General features: G+C 60.4%; 2 protein-coding genes across 5 annotated transcripts in view; one reads left to right on the top strand and one right to left on the bottom strand.

The window, feature by feature from the left end:
* Nucleotides 1-239: 239 nt before the first annotated feature.
* ATG4B (autophagy related 4B cysteine peptidase) lies at nt 240-27,612 on the bottom strand. 3 transcript variants are annotated; one of them, XM_042950854.1, is made up of 14 exons: nt 26,418-26,461; nt 25,831-25,924; nt 17,719-17,820; nt 17,503-17,574; nt 15,258-15,356; nt 14,768-14,869; nt 14,234-14,306; nt 11,483-11,562; nt 5,399-5,592; nt 4,806-4,884; nt 4,375-4,520; nt 3,111-3,167; nt 2,613-2,706; nt 240-1,729 (listed from the first exon to the last, which is right to left on the bottom strand). In XM_042950854.1, exons 2-14 carry the CDS (start codon nt 25,835-25,837, stop codon nt 1,656-1,658), a joined length of 1,179 nt encoding a protein of 392 aa, XP_042806788.1. In that variant the 5' UTR covers nt 25,838-25,924; nt 26,418-26,461; the 3' UTR covers nt 240-1,655. The 3 variants fall into 3 exon arrangements, with proteins under 3 accessions (XP_042806788.1, XP_042806789.1, XP_042806787.1); XM_042950855.1 differs by lacking the exons at nt 25,831-25,924; nt 26,418-26,461 and adding an exon at nt 27,537-27,612; XM_042950853.1 differs by lacking the exon at nt 25,831-25,924 and having other exon boundaries at nt 26,418-26,915.
* The window catches only part of THAP4 (THAP domain containing 4), a 41,681-nt gene continuing 40,845 nt past the window's right edge, over nt 26,978-27,813 (top strand). Inside the window, exon 1 of one of the 2 annotated variants that reach the window (XM_042950850.1) lies at nt 26,978-27,159. In XM_042950850.1, the coding sequence (XP_042806784.1) occupies nt 27,083-27,159 (77 nt within the window). In that variant the 5' untranslated portion in view covers nt 26,978-27,082. Of the gene's footprint in view, nt 27,160-27,524 lie in introns of those variants that run through there. The other variant, XM_042950849.1, reaches the window with a different exon arrangement.

Here is a 27,813-nt window from a genome sequence, read left to right as displayed (position 1 = left end):
TAAAATCGAGTTCCTTGTCTTTCACTCTGGGGACCACGAGGCCGAGGGCAGCATCACAGCCCACAAGCTGGTGGGGGCAGGACGGGCTCCTCGTGCGCCGCTCTGGGGACGAGAGCTGCCCACACCTGCCGGCTACCAGAGCCCCACCCCGAGGATCTTTCCGTGGCATCGTGAGCCCAGGAAATGCTCTCATCACAGCACCTAGACCTCCAGGAGAAATCAGGACACGGACAACAAAGTGTTTTCTACTGAAACGGTTATTATTTGCCATTAAGAATTGCAAACTACGCTACGAGGAATGAACATTTTCTTCAGTAAGCCTTTTTCAAAACACACGAAACAAAGCTCCCCGTGGGTCAGGCCATCGCCCCCGCCCCCGGTTCGTACCGACGGCAGGGCTGCGGCAGCGCCCCGCGCCCCCAGCCCGCGGCAGCGGCGGCACGTGTGTGGTCCAGAGGGTTGCAGCCAGGCCTCCCGGCTCCCCCGGCTCTACCTCACGGATGGGGCGCAGGACAGACGGCCCACACGAGCAGGGACACGGAGCCCTGGCGACACGTCCTGGCAAGGCCCGGCGGGCCCGGCGCAGTCTGGGCCCGGAACACGGGGGCTGAAGGCTGCAGCTGCTGACGTTAGAGCCGAGAAGGGTCTGGAGACGTCTCCAACCGGTGCAGAAGGATGGGGCGCCAGTCTCGCACCATCAAGCCTTAGGCTTTACCCTCTGGCCCCAAACCACCTAAAACCTCACCACGAGGCAGCCCCGAGAAGGACAGGGAGCCGGAGGAAGGGCCTGGGGGCCCCAGGGCAGCCCCCTCCCCACCCCCTGACCCAGACTCGACCCAGGGGAAGCCGGCGACGGGAAAGCAGCAGCACGGCGGCGGCGGCGGCGGGGGGGGGGGGACGCGTCTTCGACGCCAGGACCCACAGAGGAGACGTGAGGAAGGCACGCCCCACTCGGGCGTGACCTGCAGCTCCGAGGCGTGTCCCTGTCCTAGCGAGTCACATGCACGGTGACATCTTTGGATTTCCACCACGCCCACCACTCTGCTGCTTTTCCTCCCAAACCAAGGAGAAGCCTTGCCGTTGACTCTTCCGGCCCGGTTTCCCCCCGAGGTAGCCCTTGAGAAAGCACGGTGGCGGGGCGGAGGCCGCGGAGCAGGCAGGGGCCGAGGCTGAGTCCACAGGCGTCCCGCCGCACACGCCTGCCCTGCGGGTCTTCTGAAGCGGACAGGACAGAAATTCACGTCCTTGTGACTTCAAACAGGATTTTAATTCCAAAGCAAACCCAGAACCGAGCGCCCAGGAGGAAGCAAGGCAGAGGCGACGCGCCAGCGCGGGGCCGGCAGTGTGGCAGGGAGAGCTCTCGCGAGTGTGACGGGCCCTGCTCTCGGGGGCTCCCAGCCCGGCCGCGCTGGGTTTCCCTCGGTGGCTCCCGGCTTGCGCCTTGTCGCCCAGACAGACCCTCTGGGCCCGAGCAGCAGCAGGGCTCACGGGGGGGCTCCGTGTGAGGGCAGAGGCGGCACGGGGCGCGGGCGCTCAGCGGACGGGCAGGCTGGATGGATGAAATGCGGCGGCACCAAGCGCCCCAGGGCGGGTCTGGGCTCTCGAAGGTGCCCCCAGTGAGGGCCAGTGGAAACCGTCCCCCAGCTCCGGGATTTTCAAAGAGACAGAATTTCGAAGTCTTCATCTTCTGAGTCAAAGAATCTTTCCAGTCGCTCTACGTCAGAAGAATCTAGGAGAAACGAGCCAACGCCTCATCAGGTGCCTGGCGTGGGACACCTGGGGCGCGGGGACGAAGCGACCGGTGCCTGTGTGCGCACCGCCCGCCGCACCCTGCCTCTGGCCTGTTTGCCCTCGGTGCAGCAGGAGCCCAGAGGACACCGGGCCGCTGCGGGTCTCGGCCGGCCCGGAGCCTCAACCAGGGGAGGGCGGGCCAGAGAGTCCCTGAGGCTCATCTGAGGAGAACACGCTTCTCGTTGGAGCAGAGAGAGAGGCTAGGGGCTGGGTGGGCAGGGATTCCCGTCCTGGGGTTGGGGGGGGGGGGGGCAGCACTCCCTTCTGGGTTCTGTCAGACAGTGGACTCCGTCATCAGCCTCCAGGATCTTCTCAGAGGGACAAGGACACGAGCCCCGTCATCGTCACGGAGACAGACGGCTTCAGGAACCGGACGTGCTCCCGGCCTTCCTGCCGAGGCCGGGTTTTCGGTACGCCGCAGGCTGACTGACGTCGGAGACGCAGAGGGCCTGGGTGAGGGAGGCGGCCTGGGCCTAGAGCCCGTGAGCAGCAGGAAACGGGCGTCCAGCTGCGGCCTGCCGTCCCAGAGCTGGCGCCCGTGCCGTCTCGGAGACGTAGCGCGTCCCGGCTCTGACGGAACCCAGGGGCCGCGTGAGCACCCCCGGTCACTGCGCGTGAGGCGAGGGACAGCCCGCTTGGGGCAGGGGACGGGCTGCCGGGCAGCACCCCTGGTCCCACACACACCACAAGCGGTCACATCTGGGGTCATACAAATCTTAAAGGCCAAAGGCAACCGGAGAAGCAGAGAGACGGGGACAGAACGTCACACAGACCGCAGGACGGCGCACCTGACACGTGGCCCCGCGGCCCCCCACACTCACCTAAGGACAGGTTCAGGACGTCGGGGCAGGCCAGGTGGGAAGGCTGCTGTTCCACCAGCTCGAACATGGGCAGGGCGCCCCCGAGCAGCGACAGCTGTCAGCAGACACGGCCGGCCGTCAGACACGGCCCCAGCGCCCCCGCTCACCAGGCAGAGGGAACTGGGGACAAGAAAGGGGCGGCAGCCTCCGCGCAAGAGGCTCTCGACCCTCTGCTGAGGCAGGTGCTGCCGCCCCTCGGGCATCCACGTGTCATCAGGTCTCCGGCCACACGGGGGGCGGCAAGCGTGAGGCTGGCGAGCAGCCTCGGGGGCAAATCCCACTTACCGCCTCCCTTCACCGACACGACAGCGGCGAGCCAGAAACCGAGGCGCACGAGCAAGGTCCGAGGCCGACGCCACAGCCACGACCACGCGAGGGCCACGGCACGCTGCGAGGCGGGACCCCAAACCGGAGACGGCCTTCCCCCCCTGCCCCGCAGGCGGGGGACCCGCTACCCACCTTTCTGACGCGCTGGCACCAGTCGTCAAAGTCCTCCTCGGTCTGACAGAAAAACCCCTGCAAGAGAAACGACGGTGAGCAGCACGCGGCAAGGCGCGAGAGCAGGGCCCCCTCAGACGCCGTGTGGACCGCGAAGTGGCGTCCGCCCTCCTCTGGAAGCTCTGCCCCAACTGACCAGACACAGAGGCCGTGCACATTTTAACGGCCTGGCCGGCAGCAAAGGCGCCTGGGACCCACCAGTGCGGCCCAGGTGGGCCTCCCCCGCCCAGCGGCACCTCGACGCGGGGAGCCCTGGGTCCCACGGAGTCAGTGAGGACGGCGCACTGTTACAGCCACGTGCACAGAGCGCCAACCCTGCTGACGAGTTACGAGAAACTCCAGGCGCCGGCAGAATCACAGGTTTTTACCACGAACAGGAGCACGGGCAGCACCCTGCAGGGAAACGGTCTAGTTTCTCCTAAGGAGCCCACGCGCAGCACCCTTCCTATCAGGCGAGGACGCGGCGTCCACGGAGCTGGCTGTCCAGGTGGCTCGGGGTACCGAGCACTTCGCGCGGCTGCGTACTTCGCGCCAGCCAGACGGGAACTCGACCCTCCACGCCCCAGCCACGTCCCGCCACCCTCAGGCATCCTCCCCGGGGCCACCAACCTCAGGACATGACACAAGACCCACAGACCCTGCGTCCAGATGTCTGTCTCAGGACCGATCTGCCTCATCTGTGACTCAATCACTCCCCAAGGGACATCATTACTTGCAGGCATCTTGGGCCTCGTTCCCCATCATCAAGTATGTTTTGAGGGCACGCAAGTTCAGAGAAATCACCACCCCAGATCCCAGCCTTGGAATCAAGAGAGAAGGAAACTGATTCTTAAGGACGATCTCACAGGCACAGAAGTCAAGAAACTTAAAAGTCAACCCAAAAAGCCCACAGAGGTGGCGCAGGGCAGTGGGCTGGGCAGGCCGCCGCTGCCGCCACTGTTACGGGGGCTCACTCACTCTCACTGCGCTCTGGCTCACACCGAGGCCGTGAGGGCCGGGCAGGGCCACGCAGGATGACGGCCTCTGGGGGGCGTGAGTAGCTCACGAACATCGTTAACCCTTTCGTGCCCTTTGCATTCTAAACCAACACGTTGGGGGAAAAAAAAAATCACGAGAATCTGAAGCCTTTCGGAAACTTCCATTCTAAAGCAGCGGGACTGAGCACAGGACGACTCAGAACACCACCCAACGTGGCCGGAGAAGGCGGGACGGGGTGGGGGCGCACCACGGCAATGGACGGGTCGAGCTCCCTGACGCCCATCCTGCTCGGAGGGTGCTGGCAGTGGAAGCTCTCGTCCGGGATGAAGCAGCTGTCCGCAAACTCCACCGCGGGCTGCGTCGTGTGCGGATCCAGGTAGATGAGCTCCTCGCCTGCGTCAGGGGACAGAAGTCAGCAGACGGGGCGCGGCCCGGGGTCCCATTTCAGACCCGCTGCACCGAGACCCACCCGGCTGGGTGTGTCAGGCCGGGAGAGCCGGTGGGCCGCAGACGGGGCGGGAACCAGCCCACTGGGGAGGCCGGCACCGGCCAAGAGGGGACACAGACCACCCGCGGGAACGGGACACCCGGCTCGAGCCGACGCCCTGAGGACGCGCAGCCTGCCCCCTCTTCCTCAGCTTCGGGCCCACCTGAGCATCCCGCACACCCGCCACTCACCGACGTAGCCGATGAAGTAATGGGCGCTGTTGGGCTTGCCTCCGATCACGCCCAGGGACTGGGGCATCATGAAGCAGTGCTGCGGGGCACAGGGGAGGCGGGGCGGCTCAGCATGCTGTGCGGCAGCACGAGCCACATGACCGCCAGCCTGTGTGTCCGGGGGCAGCCCCCTTCCCTGCCAGCCCCAGGCCCGAGGGTGGGACGCGGGAAGGAGAGCCGGAAGAGATGGTCCCACAGAGCTTAGCCACGAAGGAATCCGCGGTCGCGTCCGGGGAAGCTCCGTGGGGGCAGTGGGCCTGCGGAAGGGGGACGCGGGCGCAGGGAGGAGGTACGGACCGGGCTCGGTGGCCCGTGCACAGGGCAGAGAGGCGTGGGTGGGGGGCGGGGGAAGCGGTGCCCCGAGGCTGGGTGCTGGCGCAGACCGGAGGCAGGGGGAGCAGAGGCGCCGCGGCCAGCGGAGAGGCGGTCAGGACTGCCGGGAGCGGGGCCAGCGGTCCACAGGGTGCCAGCATGGCCACAACAGCAGGGCTTTAGCAACAAGCGGCATCTCGAGCCCCCTGCCGGTGGGCGAGAAGACGCCGGCCCCCACCCACCTTCAGAGTCTCCACGTAGGCCTCGTTGATGTCCGTGAGCCCCAGGCGCAGGGGGATGAGAAGCACCAGGGGTCTCCACGGTGCCAGCCTGTTGCTGACCTCGGCTCCCGCGGGGAAGCCGTTACAGTGCCGGCCGGGATCCGCAGGGAGCGCGGCGGCCCCCGCGCACGGAAGACCGCCCCTGCACAACCTTCCTGAAAGACGGAGACGGGCTTTCAAGGGCCGAACAGGGGCAGGCGGACGGTAACCCAACAAAAACAAGTACACGATCATCTGGTCTTAGGAAAAGGGGATAAAGAGCCAAGGGCTTAAACACAATTCAAACTTGGAAAATACGACGATTAATCCTGCCACCCACAGAGAAAAAACCAGAATCAAACGTTTCCTATGCGTGTCCAATATACAGTCGTTACCGTGAAGTAAAGTGTCCCGTGAAACCGTACAAGCAAACACAGCCGTGCGCCCGGCGACGACACGGCTCCGTGGAGGCACGGGGCCCCTCAGCAACGAGATGCTTTCCCTCCCTCATGAACGCTGCTATCTGCCGTCTACACCTGCTGGTGATCCCTAAGCGACGTGCTAACGAGGGGGCTGGCTGGTCGTGTGGACGGGGATGCTCCAGCAGCACCCGGTCCGTGGTTTCCGAACACCTTTCCCCACTACACGGAACCAGGGCTCCTCAGGGAAACCGCCGACCCCAGGCCTGGGGCAGAGAGAGCGCAAGATGAGCCTGGATCTAGTTAACGCCCAAGTGGAGGGCTGGACGACGATGACGACAGAGCACGTCAGCAAACAGCACGAACCTGAAGGGGTGTCCACTCGCCGTACTTGGAACGATGAGTAAGGACCAGAACGTGTAACGCATAACCCGCTGAATAAAAAGAGAATCCGCAAGCCCAGTGACGCGCAAAGTTTCCAAGTCGAAATGAGGAGAAAGGGGCACCTGGGTGGCTCAGTTAAGTGAGGAGAAGGCAGGCAGAGAGGGCTCTTCTCGAGAAGGCCAGCCAGTGAGCCGGCCGGGGAACGTGGAGGAAGGACGGTTACAGAGCCACCGTTCCAGGCAAAGGTCCTCAGAGCACACTCTGCATCACCCTCAGATCTCAGCGATCGCAGAGGCAGAGACGCGGCCAAGCAGGTGCCCCGAGGAAGCACCGCTGCTGGGCAGAACCTCCACGGCGGCTCTACCGGTGGCCCCCGGGGTCTGCTCGTGGGCAGATGAGCAGATCCGAGTGCGAGGAAGCAAATACACTGAGTGTGGGGCGCTGTACCAAACCGGCCCGGGTTCTTCGAGAGGTCAGTGCTATGAAAACCCAGGAAAATAAACCAAGGGGGCAAACCGTCAGATCAGAGGAGACCGCGAGGCCCCCGGACCACAGGCCAGGGCTGCGGAGCGGCGGGAAAGTGGGTGTGCCAGAGCACCCCGACTGGGGATGCGGGAGGGAGGCTGATGGCTGAACGAACCCGGGATTGGAATTTCCCAAAATGCGTAGTTGGGGCGTCGGGTGGCTCAGTCGGTTAAGCGTCCGATTCTTGACTTCGGCTCAGGTCATGATCCCAGGGACTCTGCACTGAACGCAGAGGGAGCCTGCTTGGGTTTTTTCCCTCCCTCTCCGCCCCTCCCCTGCTGGTGCTCATGCTGTCTCTTACTTTAAAAATACATACTTGGAAAATGAAAGAACGGGTGAGGAAGGGATTCAACTTTTCATCTCTGGCTAATCCTTGTTTAATATTGCGATTTATTGTAAGAAACACGTATTTGGTTTTCTAGCAGAGCTCCTAAAACCCTTTAATTTTCCTAAGTGACGAGGCCCACACAGGTGTCTTTCGTTGCACGAATGAGGTCACTTCCCCAAAGCTTCTACGGGTGGGCCGGAACTTCCAGTCCCACACCTGACCTCTGGGGAGAGGGACTGGGGCGGAATCGATCCCCAACGGCCAATGATTCCATCAGCCGTGCCTGTGTAACAAAGCCTGTGTAGAGACCCAAAAGGACCGGGTTCGGTGAGCTTCTGGGTGGGTGAGCACGTGGAGACTCGGGCAGAGTGGTGCTCCCAGAGAGGGCACGGAGGCTCCACACCCCTTCCAGCCGGCTGTTCCTGAGCTGCGTCCCTTCCAACACTCTGGGAATCTACTAAGTGAGTTCTGAGAGACGCTCAAGCAAGTTAACCGAACCCGAAGAAGGGGTGGTCAGAACCCCCCATCTACAGCTCAGCAGCACAGGCCACAAGCTGGTCTTGGCGCTGGGGTCTGAAGGAGGGGCATCGCCTTGTGGAACCGAGCCCTCGGCCCGCAGGGTCTGACGCTGCCTCAGCGCAGTGTCCAACTAGGTTACAACGTAGCATAGTTACACCCAGCTGGTGTCGCAGTACTGCTTGGTGTGGGGGGCGCAAGCCCATGTAACAGAACTGATGTCAGAATCTTACCATCTAATTTCTGAAAGCAGATTTCTGGGCTTTTCCCATTTTCTTTTTTTAATATTTATTTTACAGAGACTGCAAGTGAGGGAGTGGCAGAAAGAGAGAAAGAGAGAGAGAGAGAGAGAGAGAGAGAGAGAGAGAGAGGACAGAAGATCTGGCAGGCTCTGTGCTCACAGCACTGAGTTCAACGTGGGGCTCGAACTCGTGAACCTTGAGATCGTGACCTGAGCCAAAGTCAGGTCATGACGAAACAGAGCCACCCACGTGCCCCTTCCCATTTTCTCTTGATAAAGTTACCTGGTGATGTTATTACTATTTTGAAAAAGCCAGCTCCAGAATTTATTAGTTCTACAATTCCTTCTTTTAAATCATTAATCAATTGGTCTTTATTAATACCACTCTTCCTGGATTTCTTCAGCTAGTTTTGTTGTTCTTTCCCTAGCTTCTTGAGTATATGCTCGCTTCATGTGTTTCCACTTTTTAGTATCTGGCAAGCAGGCCTGCGGATACAGGCTCTTCTGAGTTCAGGGTACATCAGATTCTGATACGCAGTCTGTAAACTTCACTTCTTTTGATCCAAAAGCTAAGGCCGGTTTCAAATTTCTAGGTAGTCTCCGTTAGTTTATACACATGGACACTTCAAAAAGGTATGTTCCGTGGCCAGAATCTAGAGTTTAATGTGTATCCGCTAACCCCTCTTATGGTGTGATCGGGCCGCTCCGTGACTCCATGTTCCGTATATTCATCCTGTCACCTAGTCTGTTTACCGTCCTGTGACACTTTCCTGGTTCACTGCATCTTCATCACTAGCACAGAATCTCACGTGGATGGGCTCAAGAAAGGACGGGAGCAGGGCCTGTCACTGCTGCACTCTGGGGACCCACCAAGGCTGCACGTGGGCCCAAACACTGCGAACGTCCTGTTAACGAACAACGGGTTTTCATTTGTACCAGGCACCCACTGGTAATTCCGTCGTGCTGCTCTAACATCCTTATCATGTAAAAGCCCCGTGTTTCCATCAGTGACAACAGCTGAACGCTGCCTGTGCCCCCAGCTCACAAGCCGGGCCACTGCCTCGGAATGCTGACCTGTCTCCGCCAGCATCTCCTGTGGCAGAAGGGAGACAGCCAGGCCAGTAGGATCACCTTTCTTCAAAGGCAGCTTATTCTCATCGTCATTTGGGTGCTTATAAAAGTGTCTCTTTATCTCTGCAGCTTGGAAGTGTCACCAGGAACACGCATATCTGAACAACTCTTGCTTAAAAAGTCGGAGGTCTCCAGTCCTACAGATAACACCTGCTCTGGAGCGGGGAAGCTTTCCTCCCGTTCCTCACGGTCACCTGTCCTTGCCTCCCGAAAATTCTATCCACAGCCACCTCTGCTTTATCTCGGCCACCAGGGTCTTTCCGCCACATGCTTTCTCCGGTGTGCTCGAGTTTAGTTTTCCTTCATTCGTGCGCAACACCAGATTGTCTTTGTCAATCTGTAATTCCCCAGATCCAGTGACTTCCCACTGTCTGCTTATTCACAAGGGTCTAAACCCACTGACGGCAAGTGCTGGCAGGGGCAGAGGCTGCTCTGGGTGTCCTGGCCGGCCCCCCAAGGAGGGTGGGCAGGTGGGTGGGAACATCCCAACCAGCAAGGCCTCCCCTCACCCAGCACACTTCCCCTGAAGAGGAGGGAAGGTGGGAAGCCCGTGCTTTCCCTGGGGAGGGGCTCTGGGGGTGCTTCCGGCTGACCCTGCATATCCGGGATGCTTCCGGCTGACCCTGCACACCCGGGGTGCTTCCGGCTGACCACTCCCGAAGCGGCTCTGAAAACTAGGTCGGCCCTTGCTCGGCCACTGCTGGTTCCCCACCACTTGCTTTGCTGAATCAGAGCTTTCCCTCCTGCGCCCGCGACCTCAGCCCCCGTGACTACAAAGAGGCTGCCCTCAGGCCTTTGCAGCAGCCCACGGGGCCTCCCCTGGGGCTCCTAAAACCAAAAGCATTAGCACAGCCACTGGGAAGCACCTCCGTCTACTCCACGCACCCCTCACCCCTCAGGTCTCTGCACTTCTCCAACCCCAGTGTCCTTGCAGGTTGGGTTCTGATGCTGTCCTTCCTCAGTCGTCCCCGTGACCAGCATACAGCGCTTGTGACTCAGGAGGGGAGGACCACGGGGCCCTGATCACGGCCGGGCGGCCACACTCACCCCGCTTAGGAACCCTCCCCAGAACAGACCCATGTCGTCCTCGGACAAACCCCGGATCTGCACCTCGTCTCCAGCAGCGCTGCCGCGGGCGACCTGAGACCCCGAGAGCCGGGAGCCAGCGTCCAGCCACGTGGCTGAGTCTCCTCCAGGCGCCGGCCAGCACCCTCCCCACCGAGGAATGGAGGTTCCGGACAGCAGCCCGTCCCTCAGCCCTCCTGGCACCGACCAGGGAGCCAGCCTCGCTCGTCTGAGGGCAGGTTGGGAGGCTGACTGGGTAGACCCCGAGGTTAGCGGTTCCCCCAACAACGGGGCCAAAAAAACCCTGATGTGTATTGGGAAGTGAGCAGACAACAGACGGTTGTGACGCTTCACTGACAGAAGAGGCCGCTGTTGACGCCTGTAAGGACCGCTCTCCAAAACGAGACACACACTGGGAGGGGCCGTCTACACGCCAACAGGAACCATTTCCGAGTGAGAAAATCAAGTGTCGTTTCCCTCATTCTCTGTACGTTTCCATAGTTTCCAACGTGTCACAAACATTTCTAGAAACAGAATGCGAGGAGAAGGCAGAGGGAAAAGATACATGTCCTTCTGTGGGGGCCCTGGTCGGCCAGCCCTCAGGGGACACAGGGTGGGTGAGCTGGGAGGGCGGGCCGGGCAGAGAACCGCTGCCTGCTGGAGGCCCGACCCTGGCTCCCCGGACACCTCATGGACGCTGTCCCCCGGCTGAAGAGGGGAAGGGCCGGTCGGCAGCGGGGAGCAGCGGTGCCTCGGGCCCAGGTGCGCTTGTGGCGGGGGCCCCCCACCCGCCGTCACAGCACAAGACCTCCTCCCGCAGAGCAGCTGGCTCACAAGGCTCTTTCTTATGTGACAATCTTCAACAAGACCGGAGGGAGGGAGGGAGGGAGGGAGGGAGGGCTGGGGGTGGGGAAAAGGCATTCCCGAGGGAAAAACTAAGACGTTCGAAAGAGTTTTGTCGGCTTGGTAGCACAAGAGAATGTCAACTCCAAATTCAAAACTCACTCTCTAGAGGCTATCTGCCAGATGGAGCCGTTTTCCTCCTGGACTACCACTTCAGCATGCCTGGATGCCTCCAGGTTTCCCGTGGATCCTTCCAGAGGGAGGGACAGAGCTATGCTCCCCTTTCCTGCCGCACGCTGGCCCGAGAGGGCGCAGCGGAAAGCCATTCCTGCCTTTCCTTGCGGCGCACGGATGCCCGCGAGGGGCTGACCCAGCACGCCGGAACACTTCACTTGCAACGAGGACACAAAACAGCACGGGGCACTGAGGGCCCCAACCCAGCGCTACAGAGAATCCAGGCCCTCCCCCGAGCCTGGTGTGCGCGTGAAGAGAACAAGGGGTCCCCCGGCCTGCGCGCGGGGCGCCGACCCGCACGCCCGGGGGGGCCGCCCAGCGTGGGCCGGGGAGCCGCCCCGAGGCCCGCCAGCCACAGCCCCACACGCCCGTTCACTTACTGATGTCCTCCATCACCACCGTGTTGTCCATCGCTACGTGGACTGCCAAGGCGCTCCACGTGTCGAAGACAGCAAGCTTCCTGACGGAAAAGGGGAGAACACACCAGTAAGCCTTCACGATCAAAGACATCCCACTTGTGCGGGGCAGGTGAAGGAAAGAGCGTCAAATGCTCTAGCGGTTTCTGCGGATGAGAAAGAGGACGACCGAGACGGTCAGCACCACGGGCGGGAGGAAGGCCGAGGCTGCGGCCCGCTTGTTCCCACCTGGGCCCCGCGCACCCTCCGTCACCCGCAGCCTCCACCTGCGGACACAGTCCCCGCGCCAGAGCCCTGCGCGGCATCGCCTCCGGCCCCGGCTGCACGCGGAAAGAACTGGGGCGTGAGCCCCGCCTCAGGCACCGGGGGTGTGGCCGACCCAGGCGGGCCCAGCCCCCCGCTTCTCCCAGCACCTGCACACGCAGCTCCAAAGGTGCCGGACTGACCAGCACTCGGGTCCTCCCACAGACATCTGGTCTCACAACTGCGAACAGCAGCGGAAAAGAACCGAGGCCAAAGACAAGATTCTGAAGAAACCCAGAGAGCAACCGAAGGTGCAGCGGGAAGACGGGCGAGCGCACCCTGGGTGCTGGGTGACGGGGAGGGGCCGCCCAGGTGACAGGGAGGACCTGGTGTGTCTGGGGCCGCACGTGGAAGGCAGGGGGCAGCCACACAGAGCCGCTCCCGATGGGAGGCCAGAGTGGAGGCCGGGGGGGCGCGTGCAACACGCCGCTGGCGGCCTCCCTCTCACGTCTGCCGAGGGCCAGGTGCGGGCCCGAAACCCACGGACGCACAAGACACAGAGCAGCCCCTCGTGAGGCTGACGTTCCGAAGAAGCGTGTGGGCAGCAGGCGCCGTGGAGAAGCACGGAGCAGCAGTGGGGGCACTTCCAGGGCAGGTGCAGAGTGCCTGGGAGTGAGCACAGGGTGGGCAGAGGAGGCAGGGCCCCGCGTGTGCCCACCGCTTTCCCTGGACTCGGCTGGGAAGCCCCAGGACGGTTCCGAGCAGAGAAGGGGCAGTTGGTCAACTTGCACTTTGTGAAAGCGTCACCTACTGCTATTTCCACAGAGACTCGAGGATGACAGAGAGAAAAGGAAGACCAAGGAGGAGGCAAAAAACGGGGCTTGGGCCAGGGTAAGGACAGGGAAGCGGTGACCCCTGGTTAGAGTCTGGACACACTGGGACGGGGTGTGCCGAGAAAGAGTCTGGCGGGATCTCAGTTGTTGGCCTGAGTTCTGGAAGGACAGCACTTGCCGTTCCCTGTAGAGGAACAGGCTGGGGAGGGGGGACAGGGGGGCCGGCTTTGGGTTCTGGCTGTTAGGTTGACCTGCCCCCCAGACACCTAAGGGGTGACGCTGAGGAAGCATGTGGACCTGGGCCTGGAGGCTGGGCACGTGGCTCTAGGAGCCGGCTGCGTGCACCCAGCAGCTGAGGCCGGTGCTGACAGGGAGAGAGCGGCCAAGGGCCCAGGCCGGCCCTGCGGTGCTCCCGGATGGGGCGAAGCGGCCGCAACGGAGGCATCGACAGGGACCAGAGAGCATGACCGTGCGGCCCAGGGTTTCCAAGAGAGAACACCTGCATCGAGGGCCACCTGCTGGACAGCGGAGTAAACAGAGGACCCAAACCTGGCCTTCAGATGTGACCACTAGACTGACAGCAACCTCGAAGGAGCTCTTCAGAGCAGCAGCGGGGACGCGGAGAGAGGGAACAGCTGAGACAGGGAGAGTCCACATGCAGAGCCCGCGGACAGACCCCGTGTCCAGACACGCAGAGCACGTGGAGAGCACCCACGCAAACCAGCACACCGCACAGACCACACACACGGGCCACGCAGAGAACACCCGCAAACCACGCACACCACACTCACGCGGACCACACAGCCACGGCACACACGGGCCACGTGCACCGCGGACCACGGAGACAGACCGTACGCACGGAGCACACCAGCAGAGTCACGTGCAGACCACACACACTGACCGCACACACAGGCCAGGCACACGGGCCACACAGACCGACCACGCGCGCGCACCACGCAGGGAGACTGACCGTCGCAGACTAGGCTCCCGAGGCACGCGGGGCTGGGCCCAGGGCCCTTGAGGGCATGTGGTGGGGGCTGAGCAAATGGGGGGCTGGGGAAGAACACAGATGGCGGGCGGGCTCGGGGCTCAGCTAGGAGGCGGACGTGCGAGAGAAGGCAGCACCTGGGTTCCTCCAACCCAGGAAACGCGACCAGGGCAGCCGGGCGGAGCTGGCAGCCCGTCGCCGCAACGAGGAGGAGCGGGCTTGGGGCCGAGGGACAAGGGCCGGTTCAGACCCGCTGAGCGAGGAGCCTGGCAAGAGCCCGGGGGGTGGGCAGCACGTGCACGAGTCAGGACGTGGAGGGAAAGCCGCAGCTGCAGACACGGGGCCCCAGGAAGGGGCAGAGCCCCACGGTGGCCACGCCATACTGCCGTCGCTCCAGATCAGCGTCAACCTCCCAGACCCCCAGAAAGTGGGTGGTCCGGGTGACACACACGGCCCCACCCAAAGTGCGCCGTCTGGGTGAAGACGTTCGTTTATCGGGAAACAGAAATTCCACACAGGAGACCACTTGGTGCAGCCGCCCGCGAGGGGAAGAGGGGAAGATCCCCCCACGGCCTTCAGCAAGCGAGACTCAGCGGAGTCTCGCGCTCCGCTACGCCCCAGGACTCGGGAGGGACAGAGCTTGGCACGTACTTGAGCACCTGGGCGACCGTGTTGGGCCCGTACCACTGGCCGATGGACTTGCCCTCGCCGACTCCCATTTGTGCTGCAGGAAACAAGACGGGATGAGTGACGGGCACCGCAGCCCGCAGCCCTCACCCCCCACCCCCCACCCCCCCACCCCCCCGAAGCGGCAGCAGCAACGCTCCACAGGAAGCCCGCACGGGCCCTCCCCACGCACACCGGGACGCTTCCTCCCGAGAGGCGCGGAGGCCACGCCAGGGCTGCCCTCCGCTACGAGCCAGGACCCCAGCCCCTCGGTGAGGAGCAGGAGGGCCGGGTCACTCAGAGCTCTGCCTCTCCCCTGCCCCGCGGGAGAACACGAATCAACACAAGGAGCGCTCGGACCCCGCGAAGGGCGCAGAGCGGGACGGGCCCTCGGGGGCAGGGTCCGGCTTTCACAGCCCCGCCGGTTGTGGGCCGGAGCGACCTACATACAGCCTCACGCCTCGCACACCCCACAGCAGAGCGGCTCTCGGGGGACCCCGCACATCCGCAGCCTCCCACCTATCTGGTGAATGGAGTAGTAACTGTCCTTTCTGTCGATGAAGGCGTTGAGCACGCTGAAGTAGCCGTCCGGCTGCCTCTTCCGCTGCGTCCACCGCCAATCTACCGGAGACACGCGGAGGTCAGCGGTACCCAAACAGCAGACAGAGGCCTTTATGCTTCTAGAACACCCAAGCCACAGAGGATACCCTTCCCTGAACCTTCCTGACGTTAACAAATTCTCCAAGCTTCCAAACACGTATGAGCTAACCCACCGGAACAAATCCACGCAAAAGACAGACGTGGTTTCAGTGACTTTATAAAGAGTTTTTGAAAGACAAACGCTCATCAGTATCCTTCACGGTCACTTTTTCGAGCTGACGAAACCCAGGGGGTCACCACTCAAGAAAACCCTGAACCCCAATCTCTGCTCCACCAGTGATCACTCTGGGTGACCTCACCCCACAGTCCCCTTTGCTGAGAACGCTGCCGTCCCTGCGCCATGACTCACCTCGGCCTAAATGCCGGCACACCAGGGCCTGGGCAAAGATCATCTGTCCACACCGCAGCATACAGCCCCAGCCTGTGTCCGAGGTGGGGCCGGTCCCCCCTGGCAGGACAGACAGACAGACAGGCCTCGCTGTCAGAGGGCCCGGCGGGCCAGGAGGCCACGGGCGGGAGGCCCGGACGCCACCTCAGCTGCACCCCAGGTGACAGGCCATTTAGAGCCTGCTCATGCCAAGGGCACATTTAGCGGGCAGTGACGCACCCCGCCATCCTCTCAAGATGGGTGAAATATGTGAACAAGTCAGTCGCAGAGAATTAAGAGTGTGTGGAAAACATGAAAAGACAGGAAGCCTCGTGAGTATCTAGGAAACCTGAAGCTGAATCAGGAGCCATTTTCCAAGCCCCAGAAGGGCAGAGACGCAGGTGCTGCGAGAGCGGGCAGGGGCGCGTCAGCCGCAGGGCAGGAGCAGAACCGGGGGGTCAGCAACAACCCCGTGCCCTGGCAGCGGGCCCGCCCCGGGGCACAGAGGGTGTGGCCACCAGGCAGCGCAGCTCCGCGTGCCCTCTGGGATGGGCCCTGGCACGCCAGGAGACACCTGTACGTCCTATCCACCCGCAATTCCACAGGCAGGAGCTGGAGGAGCAGAGACGCCAGGGTCGCCCCAGCTGGCTCCACTGTCCCCGCCCAGGTCACCTCAGAGCCTCGGACAGCCCTTCCCACGAAGCCTCTCGGGCTTTCAGAGCGCAGCGCCCCACACAAACTAATCCTCTCCGCGTAGCCAGGGCAGGAAAGAGACCACGGTGGCCCTCACAGGCAGGCCGCGTCCTTCTCGATGACTTCACCAAACCGCACAAGGCTCCTCTCAGCCTGTCCTTCTGTGCCCAGACCGCAGACCCGCAGGACAGCGGGGTCCTGCCAGCACCGCCAGGCACCCCCACCCCGCCTCAATCCCAGGGCGCAGCCGACAGGGCTCATCAGACAGTGGTGTGTGGTGGCACAGGCCTCGGGTCCGCACTCCGCAACGCTCCCCGACAGGCACCATGGCTCGGCCACACACACCTCATTCCAGGGACGCAGGAAACCGCGTCTGGGTGAGGGGCCTGAGACCAGCCACCCGTTGGCCTTCTGGTGCCCCACCACCTCCAGTGTCGGGTTCTCCAAACGGCAAAGGCCAGCCCGAGCCCCGGTGCCCAACCTCTGTCCACCCCCAGGGTCCCGACGACAAAGGGTCACTCTCAGTGGGACGTACGCTCGTGCTACGTATGTAGGCACGTACGTATGCACGCAGCCCCTCAGCTCTCCCACGGCTAAGTGTGGAACACATCGGAAAAGGTGACGGGGGCGGGGGTGAGGGGGGCGCCTGGGTGGCTCAGTTGGTAAAACGGCAGACTTTGGCTCAGGTCATGAGGTCATGGTTCATGGGACTGAGCCCCGTGTTGGGCTCTGCGCTGACAGAATGGAGCCTGCTTGGGATATTCTCTCCCTCCCTCCCTCCCTCCCTCTCTCTCAAAATAAATAAACTTCAAAAATAATTTAAAAAGTGACGGATACAGGGCAATGGCTTCCACACATGCTGGCCCCACAGCAGGAAGCGAACTGTCACCACCACGGCCCGGGGACAACACTCAGACACACAAACTAGATCCTCCTGGATTGACATGCTGTGCACTACGGTAACACACCAATTCGTGTCCCCTTCTGTTCTGCATTTTTAAATGCCGGTTGTGTGTCATTATCCTGATCTCAGGTCCCAGGAAGAAACCTTGACTTGCACACCGATAATCCCTGCCCTCGGAAGAATCAGGAGTCCTGGGTTTGGCCCCTGACTCTGCCACACCAGGGGCGAGCCCTCAGCTGGCTTATATTTAGTTCAGGTTGCTACAACAATTAAAACGAAGTGGACAAGGGGCGCCTGGGTGGCTCAGTCGGTTGAGCGGCCGACTTCGGCTCAGGTCATGATCTCACGGTCCGTGGGTTTGAGCCCCACGTCGGGCTCTGTGCTGACAGTTCAGAGCCTGAAGCCTGTTTCAGATTCTGAGTCTCCCTCTCTCTGACCCTCCCCTGTTCATGCTCTGTCTCTCCCTATCTCAAAAATAAATAAAACATTTAAAAAAAAAAAACCAAAAAACAAAACAAAACAAAAAAAAAAACGAAGTGACAAATAACTAGCATCCTGAAGTTAACTGTCAAGTTTCCCTCCTCATACGATGTACGTATCGTCACAGGTTGTAACAGACAGAGTACTTACCAATGGCTGGGAAGTTTTTCCTGTATGTAAACCAAAATCTGGACGCCACGTCGGACAAGATCTCATCCTTTTCTAGGGATTATTTAAAAGAAGAAAACACAGCCTTAACTTGGTAGATCACGTGTCACAGAAACTTAGCAGGTAACTATTATTACCACAGAACGCTTTTTGTAGACTGAGCCCCGTGAGCACAGCAGGCCTCACCACGGCTAATACCTGTGGAAATGCTGTATTTTCTACCCAGTATCCACACAGGCTCTGAGGTCTCCGGGAAATCTTCAAATTCGGCAAATCGAAGAGTGTCGTAGGTCAGAGTAGCTATTGAAACCAAACACACAGTGATCCCATTTTTATGATTTCAGAGAACAGCATCAGAGACTATCTCTAGCATTTCTGTATAAAGAGCTAGGTGGAATTCTGCATCTCCGCAGGGTTGTGCCAGCTATCTGCCCCCCCCCACCCCTCTCCCCGCCCGAGCCTCACCTTCCGGCAGACACGTAGGTGAGGCCCACTGGGCCAGGCCCAGGGCAGGGAAGGACTTAATTCTTTTTTTCTTGTAAGAGTTTTTTGTCTTTGTTTTTTTTGTTTGTTTTTCCAAGAGAGAGACACAGAGAGTGAGAGAGACAGAGGGGGAGAGAGAATCCCAAGCAGGCTACACATTCAGCGTGGAGCCCAATGCTGGGCTTGGTCCCGTGCTGAGGCCATGACCTGAGCCAAAATCTAGACTCAGGCGCCCCATTAAGTACTTGTTTTAAATTTAAACCTACGGGACAAAAGTAGCCCTGGCATCTCAGCGCGCACGGGGGCCTGCAGACTGAACAGACGGTGGAGTAAACGTCCCCTAGGAGCATGTGTCCAGATGCCGTGGGGGAAGGCAGGCACTTCAGGGGCAAGAAAACAAGCTCCTGGACGACGAAGCCAGATGCAGAGGGCGGGACACAGACTCCCAGAAACAGACCCAGAGGCCCCTGCGAGCTGTTTCCACTTCGCCGACGCTCTGAGAACAAGGCCACCGGCTCCCACCTGCTAAGGAGGTTGCCGTGTGTGGAGCTGGCAAGTCCCGAGCACCACTTAATACTGTGTTGCTTCGACTAAGAACCTAGAGAGGCCCAGGGTCCCTCTCTGTCCTTGGATCCGGCTGAGGAAACCCCGCGCACACAGTCTGCAGACCCGGCCGAGCACACACGGACACCCGCGAGGCAAGGTGCACAGTAGGTCCCGGGCCCCCCGACTCTGTGGCTGCTCCTCACGGAACAAAAATGCACAGCTCTCATCTGCTAGCTCCCAAGCCTCAGTGGCACCTAGGCCCTTGTACCCTTCACCTGTAGCTTCCCCAAAATCTTTGGAAAATCTATCATAATGGTTTCTCCCACATCTGAATTTACTTTTTGACAACAACCCCACCTTTTGGTAACAACGATATATTGATTTTTAAAACCCCAAGACTACAAAAATATTATAACAAATCATCTGCAGCTTCACACCCAGCGGTGAATCTCCTTCCAGAAGGCTACGTGTGGACCCACACACGGAACTACACCACACCCGTGATTTCCTCCTCTCTGTCCTGGACAACGACGCGGTCAGTCCACACAGACACAGAGCTCCAGCCAATGTCCACCGGTCTCACAGTGTCCCGCTGCACAGATGTCCATGCCCTGAGCGCTCAAGCGCCCGGTTTCCTGCGTGAACGTCCCAGCCTATCGGTCCGTGCTGTGTGCAATCCCCTGGGGGTGTCGGGGGTGTGGCGCTGGCAGTGGGGGTTCAAATCCCAGCTCAGGCACTCACAGCTTCTAAGTTCTTTGGGCTCCTTGACCTCCTGGTGTAGAAATTTCCTTACCCGTAATATCGGGGGGTAGGGGGGAAAGTAACAGGATGCTCTCGCAGTGCGACTGCAACGTGTCCGTGAAATCCTCCCCGCGAGGCGCTCACACAGAAGCTGGCAGACTGAAGGGCTCCGAGGTCAGCTGGCATCATTAATATCGAGGACGAGGACGCAGACCTGAGGCTCAAAGGCGCGCAGCTGTACTCCCCCCACGAGGCGAGGCCGCGCCGGAGGCGCGCTAATGCCCGTCGCGGGGCTGGCCACCAGTGCTCCGCCCACAGAGACATCCACAGCAACAGAAGACCCCGTGCTGGCTACTTAAAGAATCCCCTGGCTGTCAGGAACCCAGACCCAGCCCTGCCTTTTTTTCCCCACCCCAAATCAGATGGCATCAGAACAGTCTTGCGCTTCCAGAGAAGCCTCGCCGCCCAGAGCGCCTGAGCAGGACGCAGGCACCGGGGCGTCACTCGCTGGGCTTCGGGCACATGCAGGGGCCCTGCTCGGTGCGTGTGACTTGCCCACGCTTCCACCATGAGGAAGAGCCCCAGCCCAAGGCTACCTCCCCCTCCTTTGTTAGGGACGATTCTGGTCTCTGCACACAACTGCAAACGCTACGCTGGAACGGACTCGAGTTCCACCTTCTCACGGGGCTGTAAACACCGCGATGCCTGTTACCTCTCTGTCCATCATCAGGACCTCTGGGCCGTAACCCACGCGGACACTCAGCTATTCTCAAGGGGAAAGGAGGCAAACAACTTGTCTGGGCTCAAGTGACACCACCACAGGACCACACTCTCATCCTGCTCTACGAACGTCTGAGGTCCTCCTACGGCCGCAGCCGTCAACTAGGGGTGAAGGGGTCTCTTACGACCCTGAGGGCTACCGAGTACCCCGGGCGGCATCTCCCCCGTGCACCGCGTCAGGGGTGCGGCACACGTCAAAGGGCCACCACTCCGTGTGAAAGCTGGGGCCCCTCTGAAGTTGAGAGGTTTTCATCAGTGAGGTGGCAAAACGCAAAGCAGGTGTATTTCTTAGGTTTACTGGCGAAGTTTATAGGCAACCACGCCAACTTCAGAGGGAAAGGAGTAAGAGGCGTCCCTTTAACACCGGTCACCAAATTTCGTACCAGAGCTAACAAAATTATGGGTTGCGTGCCCTCAGATCCTTTACTGCCCCAGCCAAAAGCAAGCAAGGAGCCAGACACTTGAAGGGAATGAACTACACCAGGGAGTGACCCCAGCTCTTGCCAGATCAGCAGGAGCCTTGAAGCGAGGGCACACGTGACCTGCGGGTCCCCAGAGAGTGCTGCCGTGCCCCTGTTCCCCATGTCCCCTCACGCCACTGTTTCTCCTGCTCCTGCCCCTCCAATGACCGCCCCGGGGGGGTGCAAGTCACATCCCGTCCGCCTCTGGAACCAGCTGCAGACACACTGCCCCCAGCGCACCGCGGCGTCCTCAGACAAGGACCGTGGTCGCCTCCCGGTCCTGGGGGACACTGCCTGTCGAACACACTCCCCGCCGTGTGGAACCAGAAGGCTCACCCTCACTTGGTGGTGGCCTTTCTCTGCCTTGGTCCTCTCGTCGGTAAAACGGGGACGGTGTGAGGAGGAAACCTGAAAGGCTCTGTGCCACAAGGGGCGACAGGAAGCGAGGCTCAGGGTGGGTCCCCTGAGAGCGACCGAGCCGGCCACGCCGGCAGTGCCACGGCCAGGAACGAGAAGCCCCCACGCTCTGTAACTGAGTTGCGGCCCCCAGGGCCATGTGAGCAGGAAGCTGGCCTGGAACGCAACCCGCAGGAGCACGAAACCGCATCTGAGGCCCAAACCTCCCTCACAGACGCAGGGCCGTGCTCAGAGCGCAGACGCCAGCCACTGCGGCGAGTCCCACGGACCTGCGGCAATTCAGCCCAGGAACGCAACCGAAGGACCCCTCGTCCCCGTGCGGCCACCGGAGTCCTGCCCGGCAATCCCCCCGCCCCGGAGGACGGGACCCGCCTGGTGTCCCCACAGCCCGGCACCCTCACGGCGCCTGGACCACACCAGCAAGCTCCTGGCCCTTCCAGATTGTACTCTCCAACAAAGACAATGTTTTCCTAAATGCATGCACGTCCGAAGTTCAACTTTGTAGCTGCCGGGATATTTGGTTCTGGGCACAGAGAGCCCACCTGCTGGCTGCAGGATGCACGCCCAGGTCCCCTGACCACGGAGTGAGGACACAGCCACTGGCTCTGCCCAGGGGTGTGGGGACACAGGCTGGTGCAAGGTCCCAGCAACATGTGCGGCACGCAGCCGTGGTTTTCAGCACCCCCTCTTCCTCTCTTTCATATCCTCTTGGGCCTCACATTTCACGGGATGGAACTAAATCTCCCTTCCCCTCAGAGAACACTTTTGCCGTTCGTGTTAATTTGGTCAAAACACGTATTAATGACCCTGCAGAACGGAAAATGTTACAGGTGACCCGTTCAGAAAACAGTTCAATAGACAAACCAGCACTTTCCTCCTTTAAAACTCAGCTCGCAACGCCTGAACAAAGTGGCCAACACGGGAGGCCACTCGTCCACCAACTCTGCTCACATCGGCCGGCGGCCTCTGCCTCCTTCCCAGAGAGGCTGCGGCAAATTGATGAGCCCTTTATCTAATTTCATCACCATCCCGTGTGATCTCAATCCTGTGTGAAGCAGTTCACAAACCTTCCACGTTAAAAAGGGTCAAATCCCGAAAAGAACGCCAGTCTCCCGACTCCCAGGAAATGACTAACCCCCACTAAGGTGACGCGCAGGACGAGAAGGGCTGACAGGTGCCATCTGCCGTGAGAAAGGGGCTCCTTCAGAGGCACTTGCGTTCAGTTGGTCACCTGGGTCCCAGACACTTGATTTTCCACATTTTCCTCCCTGATCACATCCGGAAGAAGGAACAGAAAACCCTTTAATAGCATGCTAATTCCATCAGGAAAGAAATGTTCTGATTTATGTTATTAATTTGACAGAAAAATAGGGAACTGTGCTCAACGAATGTCACCAATTTCTCTCCACTTAGTACCAATCACACTGTAACCCAACCAGGGAGAAATACAAAATACACGCACCACTAGCTCTTTTCAAGCTTATTGTAAAGCATCACGTTTCAAAGACATTTCCCCAAAATATCCACAGCTTCTGAGAGATCATGTTTTATAAACAAAATCAAAAGAAGCGTTCTCCCTTTCCTTTAAAAATGTTTATGCTAAGGAGCACCTGGGTGGCTCAGCCCCGACTTCCGCTCAGGTCATGATCTCACGGTTCGTGAGTTTGAGTCCCACATCAGGCTCTGTGCTGACAGCTCGGAGCCTGGAGCTGCTTCGGATTCTGTGTCTCCCTCTCTCTCTGCTCCTCCCCTGCTTGTGCTCTGCCTCTTCATCTCTCTCAAAATCTCTTAAAAATAAACATTAAAAAAAAAATGTTTACACTTAAATCTTTTTAATTTAAAAAAAATTTTTTTTAACATTTTATTTATTTTTGAGACAGAGAGAGACAGAGCATGAACAGGGGAGGGGCAGAGAGAGAGGGAGACACAGAATCGGAAGCAGGCTCCAGGCTCTGAGCCATCAGCCCAGAGCCCGACGCGGGGCTCAAACCCACGGACGGCGAGATCGTGACCCGAGCCGAAGTCGGACACTTAACCGACTGAGCCACCCAGGCGCCCCGTTTAATTTTTAATTTTAGACACAGAGAGAGTGAGAAAGCAGAGGAGGGCAGAGAGAGGGAGACAGTCTCAAGCAGACTCCACACTGTTACCACATACCCTGATATGGGGCTCAAACCCATGAACTGTAAGATCACGACCTGAGCCCAAACCAAGAGTCGGATGCTCGACCGACTGAGCCACCCAGGCACCCCAGAAAATGTCTGTTTAAAAGAGCAGGTTTGCAAGTAATTACTTTCTAAAATCCCTAATAGTTTACATGAAGATGTTGGCGGTTCAATTCTGAATAGAAGGAAGAGACAGGAAAAGTACCCGGAACGTTAGTGACCCCAAGAACTAGAAAATAACGCGCTCATGAGCACACCAGACAGAAGGCCACTCTGAACCCTGCTGCCCCACAGGGATCAGCAGCCCCTCTCGCCGTTTACACCTTCGTGTTACAACAGGCCAGCTTTACGCGGCAAACTCTCCAAACCGAAGTCCTTACAGTGCAGAGTGGAGAAGTGTCACAGATTGAAGCTCTGCTTCAATTACCAGCCACGCACCAGACACAGCGCGAAGGCCTGCGCGCACAAGGTGCCGGCTCTGTCCTCAGGGGACGGGGCGGTACAGCTCTCTAACCGCTGGCACCGGTCAGTTCCCTGAACCCAGAGCGTGTCTTGACACAAGTGCTGGGGGCTCAGGGGAGAACACAACGGGCCTGTAGCCAGCCTGCCGCCTTCTGGACCCTTATGCCCCGGCCGGCAGCCCTGGGCACCCCTCCTAGGCCCCTTCTTCTTCCTCCTCTTCAGACCATCAGCGACTCCTCCAAAGTGGCTTCCCACACACTTGAACCTCTAGTCCAGGCCGGGGACCCAAACCTCCCCGGACGTTGCAAAGCAGATGTCGAACAATAGTCAACACGTACGAAGCCAAACTCCCAACAGCTTCCCCACCGGCACCACTCCCAAGGTCCTCCCCGGCAGTTTCTCAGCTCAGGCCACAAACCTCAGCCCCACCTTCGACTCCTTCCTCTCGTCCCCTCCTACCACCCCATCACCTCCAACCCACAGACAGTCCTGTTGTCTCAAGCCTCCAACACATCCAGAATTTGACCCAACTAAGTAAGGTCCGCTGGGCTTCCTTGCAACAGGCTCCCAACCAGAGTGTCCCTACTGGAGCCTCCCTACCGGCCTCCTGGCTTCTGCCCTTGCCCCTCTCAGCACGAGCAGCACTCCCGGACGGAAGAGCCAGAGTGAGTGTGTACAACACATTTCCCATCACGGTACTCCTCCACTCAAAACCTCCCAAAGAGTCACCAACTTGCTTAGAATAAACAGCCCAGTCCTGTGCCTGGGCCCAATTCGTCTCTCTGCCTTCAGCTCCTAAGCTCTCATCCCACCTGCTGCACCCCGGCCACACTGGGCCACCTGCCCTTCCTCCTACGCTGCTTTTGGGTCTCAGTTAAAACTTACCTCTGTCTGCAGAGACACCCTGCCCATGACTCCAACCCTCCTGGCCCACATCCCGCTCCCACGTGAGCCGCATGGCTTTTGTCTATTCTGTTCACTTCGCTAGCCAGGGCCTAGAACAATGCCCAACACAAACCTCTCACTCAACAATAAATGTAGTTTATCAAATGGATCACTGTAAAAACAGAACCACCAGGAATTGCGTAAGATTTGGTCAAAGAAGGCAGAATCCGTAAGGACTCCAGGGATCAGGGGAGGCTGGATCGTTAATCATCCCTAAAAGGATACACAACATCACGTCAGGAAAAAAACCCTCCACTGCAGCTTACAGACACCACACGTACTTTTATCAGCATCACCAGAGACCCTCAAGTGCGAACACCTTCTGGTACTTTGAAACAGCTTTGGTGTTTTCCCTGGAGACGACTTCAGGGAACCACCATGTGGCTACCCCTAACTTTAACCTGCTGATGTTCACGTGCACGGCAATACAACCAGCATTAAACCATGTTTTCCCCCTTAACCAACTCTCCCATGTCAAAGGTCTACAGTTTCTGAGCAGGGCTAACTTCAAGAAAGTGGATAAATAATTCTATTCCTTTCTCCACCCTGTGCCCCCTGCCCCCAGCAAACAGTAAAACACTCTCTGACACTTCTTTTTAAAACAAACCTCACAAAAAATAACCTCTTTAACCTGCTCTTTTGGGAATCTGGGCAACAGTCTCCACCACAACTTAACGCGTTTATTATTTTTTTTTAATGTTTTTATTTATTCTTGAGACAGAGAGAGAGAGCGTGCGCGCGCGAGCGAGGGAGGGGCAGAAAGAGGAAGACACACAATCCAAAGCAGGCTCCAGACTCCGAGCTGTCAGCACAGAAGCACAGAGCCTGACACGGGGCTTGAAACCACAACCCTGAGATCATGACCTGAGCTGAAGTCGCAGGCTTAACTGACTGAGCCTCCCCAACACATTTAAAGGACAAGATGCTACAAATCATTGAAATACTGGCCATATACGTTTGCATTCATTTCCAAACTGAGATTTCAGTAAGTTTTTGTTGCCATTGCCAGAAGAAAGACACAGCAGACAATGCCATCCAGGATGACAGGTGGGATGAAACCAGGTGGGGGAGGGGAGCGGTGCTTGAAGGCCAATCACTCCCTATAATGAACGAAAAGGCTAAGACTGCCCTGGAAATGCTTTCAAGGCTACTGAACAAAGACCCAAAATAGCTTGCCAGCAAAAATGAAGGGACGGTCTCTCCTCTGAACAGAAGCACAATGAGACAGACCAAAACACCACATATGCGGATATTCGCACATGTACGTGTACACACGGATAATACACACACCCTCCCGCTCGGCCACATACTTTGCATTAGGACCCCAAGAAGTTAAGTTATGATGAGATGAATTCAGGTGCTCTCTTCAACCACGGAAAGGAAGCTGGCATGATCTACTGGTCACTGAATTTAAAAAAGAAGAAGAAGAAAAAGAAGAAGAAGCGCGTGCCGTGAGTATGTTTCTGGCCTCCAGAGAGTTCAAGAGTCTCCTCCACTTCTTAATTCCCGGGGCATGGGGAGCGGGTGGGGAAAGACAAGGCATTCTCCGGCCGCAGTTTCTAGAGCCAGCTCCGCCCGACCCCCAGCAAGCGCCCGACACCGAGGCGCTGTCCCGTCTCGGACGCCACGCCGCCCCTTCTCGTCCGAGCTGGCCTTGGGCCTGTCGCCGGGCGCCCGGGCGGGACCGAGAAGGCGCCGAGACACGCAAACACCCGCTGTCACATCCGCGCCGGCCTTCCCACGGACGCCGTCCCCGCCCCGCTCCGCCTGAAGGCCAGCTCCGCCCCGCGGCCCCGCGCCCAGCCCTCACGCCCGCCGAGGCCGGGCGACACCCCGGCGGCCGAGGGGCCAGGAGAGCGCCGCCCGCGGGTAGCCCAGCGCCCGCTCGGGCCCTCACCTGCGTCCATCTTCCCTCTCCGGCCGCCGACTGAGAGCGGCGTCGCTCCGACGGTTCCGCAGCGCGACGCGACGGGCCGCTGCCGGGGCCAATCCGGGCCTAGCGGGAGCGGGCGGGGCCGGAAGTGAGGGTGGAAGCGCACGTCCGCCATCTTGGCGTACGGCGGGGCCCAAAGCCGAGGGCTGGGCCCGCGCGCTCGGCTCCCTGGCGGCCTGCACCGTTCGCTCCGGGGACCTCGGCAGCGACCCGTTGGGCTAGCGGAAGCAGACGCGGGCGGGCGGCGGGACCCCGGGGTGGGGGGGCGCGTCAGCCCGCCGTGCGCCCGGGCCGCCGGCGCGGCCATCTTGCCGTACGGACCGGCCGGCGCGCCATGCCGCCGTACGGGGCCACCGGCCCGGGGCGCCCCCGCCCACCCTCGACGCCTGGAGCCTCGGGCTGCGCCCCGCCTGGTGCTGGGGAACCCTGGCACGCCGAGGCCCGGCCTGGGGGCCGGGCGGCCGGGCGGCCGGGCGCGCGCCGCCATCTTGCCGTACGGGAGCCGCGGGGGCCGGCTCCCACGTCCCGCAGCCGTGTCGCCGCGCGCCCTCCCCTCGGGGCGGTCCCGCTCGCGGCGCGGCGAGGCGAGGGCCGGAGCCTGGCGGCGGCGCGGCGGCCTGAGGCCCGAGATGGTGATCTGCTGCGCGGCCGCGAACTGCTCCAACCGGCAGGGCAAGGGGGAGAAGCGCGCCGTCTCCTTCCACAGGTAACGGGGCCCCGCCCGCCACCGCCCGGCCGGCCGCCCGCGCGGCCCGGCCGGCCACGCCCCCGCCCGGCCCGGCCCGGCCCGGCCCGGCACCGCGGGGAAACTGAGGCCGCGCGTGCCGGCCCGAGGCGGGCGGCCCTCGGTGCGCCGGGCCTCGGGGCCGGTCCCGCGAGTGAGTCAGCGCGGGGCGCTGTGTGACCTTGGCCCGGGCCGCCGTCTCTGGGCCGGGCGTCTCGGGCCACCGCGGCCACCCCGGCGCCCACCGGCGGCCGCTCTGCGGCGACCGGCCTTCCGCCCTTCCGCCACCGGGCACCTACCCCACGCCGACATGGAGGCCACCCGGCGCCCACCTTACGGCCGCCACCACCCTCTCTCACCTCCGCCCCGCGGCCACCCTGCGCTCCATTGATTCGGGCTGGCCCCGCCGGTTTCCAGACAGTGTGTGCTGGAGACGCTCTTAGCTTAGTTGTCCTCTTGCGTTTGCTGTGACTTTTGTGCTCTTTCGATCGCGAGGGAGCCTGCCTTGAGTCGAGTGATCAGGACTGGGGCCGAGCAGATGCAAGTTGTGCCTCGAGGACTGACACGCGCTGCCACACGCTCTGCCAGCAGCAGGGTCCCGGCGGTGGCGCCGAGAGGTGGCCCTGCCGCTCTCAG

Source organism: Panthera leo, chromosome C1, assembly GCF_018350215.1.
Source record: "Panthera leo isolate Ple1 chromosome C1, P.leo_Ple1_pat1.1, whole genome shotgun sequence".
NCBI classification, from domain to species: Eukaryota; Metazoa; Chordata; class Mammalia; order Carnivora; family Felidae; genus Panthera; species Panthera leo.
Note: the sequence above shows the minus strand (reverse complement) of the source record. Positions and strands in the feature narration are given on the sequence as shown.